General features: G+C 47.0%; 2 protein-coding genes across 2 annotated transcripts; one reads left to right on the forward strand and one right to left on the reverse strand.

Annotated features, from left to right (window-relative positions):
* The first annotated feature begins 931 nt into the window (after window positions 1–931).
* On the forward strand, window positions 932–3463 carry LOC123093942 (formyltetrahydrofolate deformylase 2, mitochondrial). Its single transcript, XM_044516003.1, has 8 exons — window positions 932–1131; window positions 1233–1345; window positions 1761–1911; window positions 2057–2130; window positions 2225–2384; window positions 2514–2612; window positions 2692–2778; window positions 3166–3463. Exons 1-8 carry the CDS (start codon window positions 1051–1053, stop codon window positions 3310–3312), a joined length of 912 nt encoding a protein of 303 aa, XP_044371938.1. The 5' UTR covers window positions 932–1050; the 3' UTR covers window positions 3313–3463.
* LOC123093941 (VAN3-binding protein) lies at window positions 3455–5499 on the reverse strand. The gene is made up of 6 exons (XM_044516002.1): window positions 5042–5499; window positions 4500–4881; window positions 4255–4401; window positions 4092–4141; window positions 3904–3961; window positions 3455–3810 (listed from the first exon to the last, which is right to left on the reverse strand). The coding sequence occupies exons 1-6, from the start codon at window positions 5375–5377 to the stop codon at window positions 3575–3577; spliced, it is 1209 nt and encodes a 402-aa protein (XP_044371937.1). The 5' UTR covers window positions 5378–5499; the 3' UTR covers window positions 3455–3574.
* Window positions 5500–7497: the final 1998 nt, after the last annotated feature.

The following is a 7497-nucleotide window of genomic DNA, read 5'->3' on the forward strand; positions in this document are numbered from 1 at the left end:
AAGGGACACGTCAGAGCGCAAGGTAGAGATCAGAAGCCTTGCCCGCAGAAAAACTAACTGGAGGGAAAGAGGGAGAAACAATGACGCTGCTATAAAAGAACAAAAATAAAGAGGAAGCTTGATGCAAGAATCTCCGAAGGGAAAGAGAACACTGCAATTTCTTTCGAATAATGGAATCATCCAGTTAACCTAAGATGGTTTACCATACATTTGAAACCCCTTGAAGCTCATTTAAACATCCCTTATATTTAGAACCCTTGGTAAAGAAATCTCCTTTCTTCTCGCCAACCAAGAGAGAGAGAGAGAGAGAGAGAGAGAGAGAGAGAGCTCGTGACAAAGACTGAGAGTGGTTATTCTATCCCGTGAATGGGCCCATCGCCCGTGGTTGTTTTGAGTTCCATGCTATTTTTCCCGATCGTTGTTAAACTTCATCTCGCTTCACAATGCTTCGTTGGTATAATTGTTTTCTTTTCGCTTGTTTCAACGCGTATCACCATGTTTCATTGTGTGCCAATAAAAACATAGTGCACTTTCTTTGGAGCTGGTTAACTCATACGCGACGACGGCACAAATGAAACATCAAGATACATTCCGAAATGAGAAGAAAACACCCGACGCAAACGAGAAAAATCTAGCACCGTCCATGAGCTCTTTGAGACGCGTGTTTTTTTTATTCATTGCTTTTCAAACCCGTCATGTTTCAATGCTTCACATCGTTTTTCCTTTTTCGAGGCTTTAGCATTGCATTTTTCTTTCATACACTTTGAAACGAGAAGAAAAAACCCCGGAACGGGAAGCTTTTGAAACACGGCAAATTTGAAAACGATGCAGAACAACACGAATCTCGAAGCAGTCATGGACGGTGGATTCGTGCGCAGAGTGTCACATGCACGACAGAGTAACTTTTCTCCTCCGTGGTGCGATCCAACGCCCACACCCACCGGACTCGCGACTCCACCAACCAACCAACCACGGAGCCAGGATTAGAATAGCGGCGCCGATGGGCTGGGCTTGGCGCCATCCACCAACCGCCCCCCGACGGCCGACGCCATGCTCTCCCTCGCCCGCCGCCCGCTCTCCGCCGCCGTCCCCGCCGGCAACCTCCTCGGCATCCACCTCTTCCAGTGCCCCGTACGTTCCCTTCTCTCCCACTCTCATTTCCCCCCATCTCCTCCTCCTGCCGATGAGAGTTGAATGTGAGTTCCCTGCTCTTCGTCCGGCGGCCTGGCCAGGACGCGGTGGGCATCGTGGCCAAGCTGTCCGAGTGCATCGCCTCCCGCGGCGGCAACATCCACAGCGTCGACGTCTTCGTCCCCGACGACGCCCCCGTCTTCTACGCCCGCAGGTACCCCCATTTCCCACCTCCCATTCCTCTATCCACCTACCATGCCAGCCAGTCTGTCAGTTCACCACCCGTTCGACGAATTGCCCACGCGCATACGGATTGTTCATCGGCCCTCGCGCGAGTCCTCTCATCCAATCCATACGAACGAGCACCACTAGAGTCTGACAAGAGCCATGCCTGGGTGAACTCTCTGAAACCTTTTTTCTTTTTTTTGGGTTTTTGACACCACAGTCTCGATCGTGCTCAGTCCCAAAGCCGTCCTCTGCTCACGTTAAGACAAGAGGGGTGCTGAATCAGTAATCCACACTGGTACACCGCGTTAGTAATTACGCAGAGGACGATCAAGAAACCGCCTCTTCCTTGGGAGTAGAGTAGATTATCCCTCGTGTTCGCTTATCTTCAGCTCAATTTGCAGTGAATTCACCTACAACCCGAGGCTATGGCCTCGCGACGTGCTTCGCGCCGACTTCCTCCGCCTGTCGGACTGCTTCAGCGCGCAAAAATCCACTGTGCGCGTGCCTGACATCGACCCCAAGTACAAGATTGCAGTCCTTGCTTCGAAGCAGGTTCGCAGTTTCGTACCTCTTCCTTGCACTTCATCTGGCAATGATTTCTCTCTGTGGAATTGATGCCTTTAATGCCACATGTCAATTTGCACATCTCTCTTTGTGTAGCGGTTTTGACAAGTACGTTTTCCTGTTATTCTTCTAGGACCATTGTCTGTTTGACTTGCTGCATAGATGGCAGGAAGGCCGGCTTCCAGTTGACATTCATTGTGTGATAAGGTGAGTGAATCATATAAGGCTTTCTCTCGGCTCAGTGTTTGCTTATCAGATCTGGTGTTCCTCAAGCTGATATGCTCTTTCTTTTCTTGTGCAGCAACCATGATCGACCTGTAGATAATCATGTGATGCGTTTTCTTCAGAGGCACGAAATCCCCTATCATTACTTACCAACGACTTCTGGGAATAAAAGGGAACAAGAGATATTAGGATTGATTGAAGGTACCGATTTTGTCGTGCTGGCCAGATATATGCAGGTACACTCATTTTGTCACAGTTATCTTGTCACCATTAGGTGTACAGACTTTATGAGGTCTATAGTACCAACATGTGGTACAGATTTCTGCCACACAAATATTGGTGATACGAATCATTTTTTGTCGCAGGTAATGTCTGAAAGCTTTCTTAAAGCATATGGGAAAGATATTATTAATATTCACCATGGCCTTCTTCCCTCGTTCAAAGGAGGAAGTCCTTCTAGACAGGTATTGAAATTATTACATTGTGAACCTAATCTGATTTTTCTGTTGTTTCTAAATGTGCAAATTATGTAACTTCTTTCAGGCCTTCAATGCTGGGGTGAAGTTGATTGGTGCGACTAGCCATTTTGTTACTCCAGAACTTGATGCTGGGCCAATCATTGAGCAGATGGTAATAATATTTTTCGCATAATGTTTAACTTAAGTGCCTTAATTGTTTATCTGTCATTTACAAACTCCTAGTGTGCTCAGTTTTAATGATAGTTTGGACATGAATCAAATCACCAGTCAACGTGGAATTGCTTTATTTTCACCAACTTGGGTTAACGTCTCTTTAGGACGTTCTTTATCATTTTCCCTTTGTGGGATTTTTTAGCATCGATTTATATCCAAAATAATGTCATGCTTGACCACTTTCACATTAAAACTGCTGTGGGATAATCTGCTTAGTGAAGATGCACATGCTGTGCTGAATCTTTATTAAACCAATGCTTTTTTGTCCCGCTTATTCCAGCTGGGAGTTGGAAGTTTTATGTCTTCTCCTTTGCATCTGATGCAGGTTGAACGGGTTTCTCACAGGGACACATTACATAGCTTTGTTGTCAAGTCTGAGAACCTTGAGAAGCAGTGCCTAGCAGAAGCTATCAAGTCATACTGCGAGCTCCGTGTGCTACCATATGAAGTGATGAAGACTGTTGTGTTTTGAACCCTTTTTTTTTTTATGAATTTTTACGATGTGTATTCTTTTTCCAAAACTAGCAATACATTATTCTTTTGTTAATATACTCACGTCGAGCCATTAGGTGTATCTTAACCTGGGCTGAACTTATGAGAATAATCAAGCAGTGTTACTGTTACATACCACCTGCGCAAAACATGCTTTGACATTTATTTGCGTACACTGATGTTGCAAAGCACGCGTCTTAATACACCCTCTGTCCTGCAAAATTTGGGTTCATGTACTAACCCTAACTGCACCAGTTGAGTTTTAGTGTTTCTAGCCTGTGCCCTACTTGGTCAGCTACATCAACCTGCTGGAGCAGATTTTGCACGCCATGAACCCAGCTCTGTTTACTGCTGCTGCTCTCACACTTGAACTCAATCAGGCCCTGTGCTGTACTCAAGCCAAAGCAGCATGTCTCTGGTAAACATTTCCCTGGCTCAGTCCACTCTGGGAGCTCACTGTATACCCCGTAAACGACACCTGTAAGTATTTTGAAGCATAAAGTCAGTATTCAGACTCAAGAAGCATCGACATCAGGTATTAACTGATGAGATATGAAACAGCTAAACCTACTTTTATTGTTTTTTGATAGTGCACCTCCCATGTGTTTGCTCTTCAGCTTCAATATGACCTGTAATTATCCGTACTTACTGTTAACTGATATATGATTTTGTATATAAATGAACATGTATTCACCAGAACTGGCCAGAGTTTAGATGAACATCTATTACAAATTTAGCTTTGGAGGGAAATTGCCCTACCTGTGACCTCTTGTTGATGTAGATTGATACCCGTCTCTTGTGTAAATCCCCTGATTCAGGAACAAAAGTTTGCGTGTCAGGTCTCTTGATGATGCTTCAGAAGTTCAGATTTTGTTGTCAGCAGAATGTAATTAAATGCTCTCAATAGTTCAGTAGCTCTGACCTTTTCTTGTGCGTTTTAGCAGCTTGCCTTCCTTGCACCAGATATCAGGACTCCATGACGAAGGGGCCTTCTCGTAAGGAATGACGCTGGCATTGCTTCTCGATTCGCGCTGGACCCTCTTCTTCAGCGTCGCAGCTCCTCTCAAAGCTTTGCACACAATATCATCAGGGGGCACACAACTCAGCCATTTATCATATAACAGCAGATGAATTTGAGTGTGATGACAATTTATGGGGATTTCTCACCTGTCGCCGCGGCCGCTGTGAGCGTCATCAGATCACCTGGGCCTGTGACACCGACCGCAGACCGGACAGCAGAGGACACCTGCTCATGGCCTGCCCCTGCAAGCTGGGCTGCCTCGGCACAGTGCGAGGCCAGCAACTCGGTGGCCGACGCCATGGCTGCAGCTATCTTGGAGTCCTGGTTGTCAAAGCTGGTGGCTGCTGTGACAGCGGCAACCGCGGCGGACACCTGGGCCACGGAGACCATGGCGTGCGCCTGGGCCCGGTCGGCGCGCGCCTTCTCCTTCCTGCCGTGCTTGGCGGCCTCCTTGTGCTGGAAGTACCACCTGGTCACCGAGTTGGAGTGGCGGTGGCAGCTGATGGAGCCCCTCCCTTTTGCATCTAGCTGCAGAGCAGAGATGGCTGGGTAAGCAACAGCAGGCAAATCAGCCATGGTTTTGCATCTCAATTTGTTCTCTCCAACTTGACGGACGCATACATGTTGCAGAGAGTAACAACTAGCTAGCAAGGAAAAGCAGAAAAGAAGGAAGCAAGTGATTGGTCACATGTTGGTGGTGAATCTGATGATGACTGGAAGCTGCGGGGGCGGCGAGGAGCTCGTAGGAGGAGGAGGTCATCGTCTCCGGCATGGGGGATGGCGGAAGAAGAGCGTCGGCGGGGGCGAAGAAGCTCCGCTTGGTGTCCCCTTTGAGCAGCAGGGCCTTGGATATGTCGTCGGCGGAGACGCTCCAGGACCTGGACAGGTACTCCATGGGCTCCATGGGGGTCTGTGGCGGCGGCAGCGATGACGCAGGCATCATCTGCTCGTCGATGCCGTGAAGGGCGAGAAGGAGAGCAGGAGGCATGCCCGCTCGTCTGTTGCAAACTCTCTCCATCTCCATGGTGAATGGCAACCAAGCAGCAGCAGCAGAGTGTGAGTGTCCTTGTTGGGCACCAGCGGTAGGCTAGCCAGAGTTATATTATATGAGAGGAGGGAGCGGAGGAGCAGAGCACAGGGTCAGCTGCAAATCTGCAATGTATGGTGATGGTGATGGTGATGCATGCGCGATCGAGGGGACACGAGGGGGACAAGTGAGTCCCAGGTAATCTTTTCTGCCCTGTCTCCCTCCTCTACCCCGTTGGTTAACCCGTCGTGCATTCATTTGGGAGGTTGTTAGAGGAGGTGACATGCATGGGTCCCGTCACGTCCCAAGATGATGGAAGGCTCTACCTTCTCCTTGTGTCTGGACTCTGGAGGCGCCTGTCCTCCTGTGCTCCGGTCAACCTCCTTAGTGCTACTAGTGCCTCCTCTTTCTGCTAACGAGGCTAGTCATAGTGGAAGTAACATAACACACCCTAATACAAGTTAGTTTGCTTATGTGACAGCAAATTAATGAAGATAGGGGTGCTTGTGGTGGTAACTAGGGATGAGAACGGCGCGGAAACGGACGGAATTGGGTGTTACCATATTTGTTTTCATAATTTTTTGTAGAAGCGGAAACGAATATAGAAACCCCGGAAACAAATACTACCGGAAACAGACACAGAGCGAATATAGAGCGGACACGGAAACAAAACGGTTTGTTGACCAGAACTTTAAACCTCCTTGAATCATAGAGAAATATAAACAAAAAACAAATTTTTTTTATGAAATTGTTAACATGACTGCAAAATAAAATGGTTATGTTAGCAACATAGGATAGTATTGTAGTAGTACATGACAATCCCGTATAGGGTATAAGTTGAGTACGTGTGTGGTAGTAAAAGTTGGTCCTCAAATGATCAATTCTGCTCATTCTACCCATTGTGCCATTGTGTATTCTTTGGTAGTTGGGCTACCTATAGTAGAAACGGAAATTCCATATTTATGGAAACAGAAAGTTCCGTTTCCACGTCTGTTCCACCGGAAAACACCCTTCTGTTTTTGTTTTTGTTTCCACATAAAAAAAATCCATTTTGCAAATTTTTATTTTCGTTTTCATATTTCCTCTCCGTTTCCATTTTTGGTCCGAAAAAGCGAAAACTTTCCACTCCATTTTCATCCCTAGTGGTAACATACTAGTATATGTTAACGTGTAACATAACGCAACCTGAATGCATGTACTACTTGCACGTTAATTACTTTTGTGTTAAGATGGGGAGTAGAACCAGGTGGTGATAAGACTAGGTTGTCGTTTGCACCAATACTTTTGTGTTAAGAGAAGATGCAGCATGCGTGCCGCCATGATGAGACTCGGCTGTAGGTAGGTGGTCCGGTCCTCCTCGCGTTGCCCGTGCGCTGCACACCTTTTCTGCCGCTGCACGGAGCTCAACCAGCAAGTAATCTTACGATTTTGATTTCCTTCAAACGATGAGGGACAACGGTCGATGGAGGAGGGACACTTCTCCCTGCCTCTGGGCCTGGGGGCTCAGAAGAAAGTGAAACGCCTGTGCCCACAGAAAAATGGGGGATGGAGTCGGAGTCTACCTACCTACCACTAATATAATGGTGAGACTAAGCTCCTCGGCTCATATATTAGCTGGCCTTTTATGTTTACTATACTAATGAGATCGACCAAGGCCAGCAGCACTCAAGACTCGCACCTTTTCTTTCTTCCCCTTTTCTGTTGCAAAATTAAGAAAAACACCCACCCTGACACACGGACGACGGACATATGCTTCAGTGAATATAGTTCGCAAGACTGTTACGATATACTACTCCCTCTAATTCATAATATACGTGTCGCAGTATCAAACTAAGGTTTGAATTAACCTTAGTTCAGAACCGCGACACTTATTTTGGATCGGAGGGAGTGCTAATTTGGCAGGAGGAACCACGGAGCACTTGGCCGCATGTAGCTTTGCAGGTGCCCACCTCTTCCTTCCGTTTACCTGTGAATTTAATGAGTACCTACCGGGTACATATGTCGTCTGATCGATCGATGATGGTGGCCATCATCTTTTAAGCGCATCTTATCTTCTATCCTCTCTTAAAAGTATGGATCATCATGTCTGCCAGGGCACCAACCCCATACGTGCACTG

The sequence above is a fragment of the Triticum aestivum genome, chromosome 4B (genome assembly GCF_018294505.1).
Source record: "Triticum aestivum cultivar Chinese Spring chromosome 4B, IWGSC CS RefSeq v2.1, whole genome shotgun sequence".
Lineage (NCBI taxonomy): Eukaryota > Viridiplantae > Streptophyta > Magnoliopsida > Poales > Poaceae > Triticum > Triticum aestivum.

Coding starts and splice junctions, on each gene's coding strand:
- LOC123093942 (XM_044516003.1), top strand. CDS start 1,051: ATGCTCTCCCTCGCCCGCCGCCCGCTCTCCGCCGCCGTCCCCGCCGGC. Junction 1,346..1,760: donor CCCGTCTTCTACGCCCGCAG/GTACCCCCATTT, acceptor CTCAATTTGCAG/TGAATTCACCTACAACCCGA. Junction 2,131..2,224: donor GACATTCATTGTGTGATAAG/GTGAGTGAATCA, acceptor TTTCTTGTGCAG/CAACCATGATCGACCTGTAG.
- LOC123093941 (XM_044516002.1), bottom strand. CDS start 5,377: ATGGAGATGGAGAGAGTTTGCAACAGACGAGCGGGCATGCCTCCTGCT. Junction 4,142..4,254: donor GCTAAAACGCACAAGAAAAG/GTCAGAGCTACT, acceptor TTCCTGAATCAG/GGGATTTACACAAGAGACGG. Junction 3,811..3,903: donor ACTATCAAAAAACAATAAAA/GTAGGTTTAGCT, acceptor AAATACTTACAG/GTGTCGTTTACGGGGTATAC.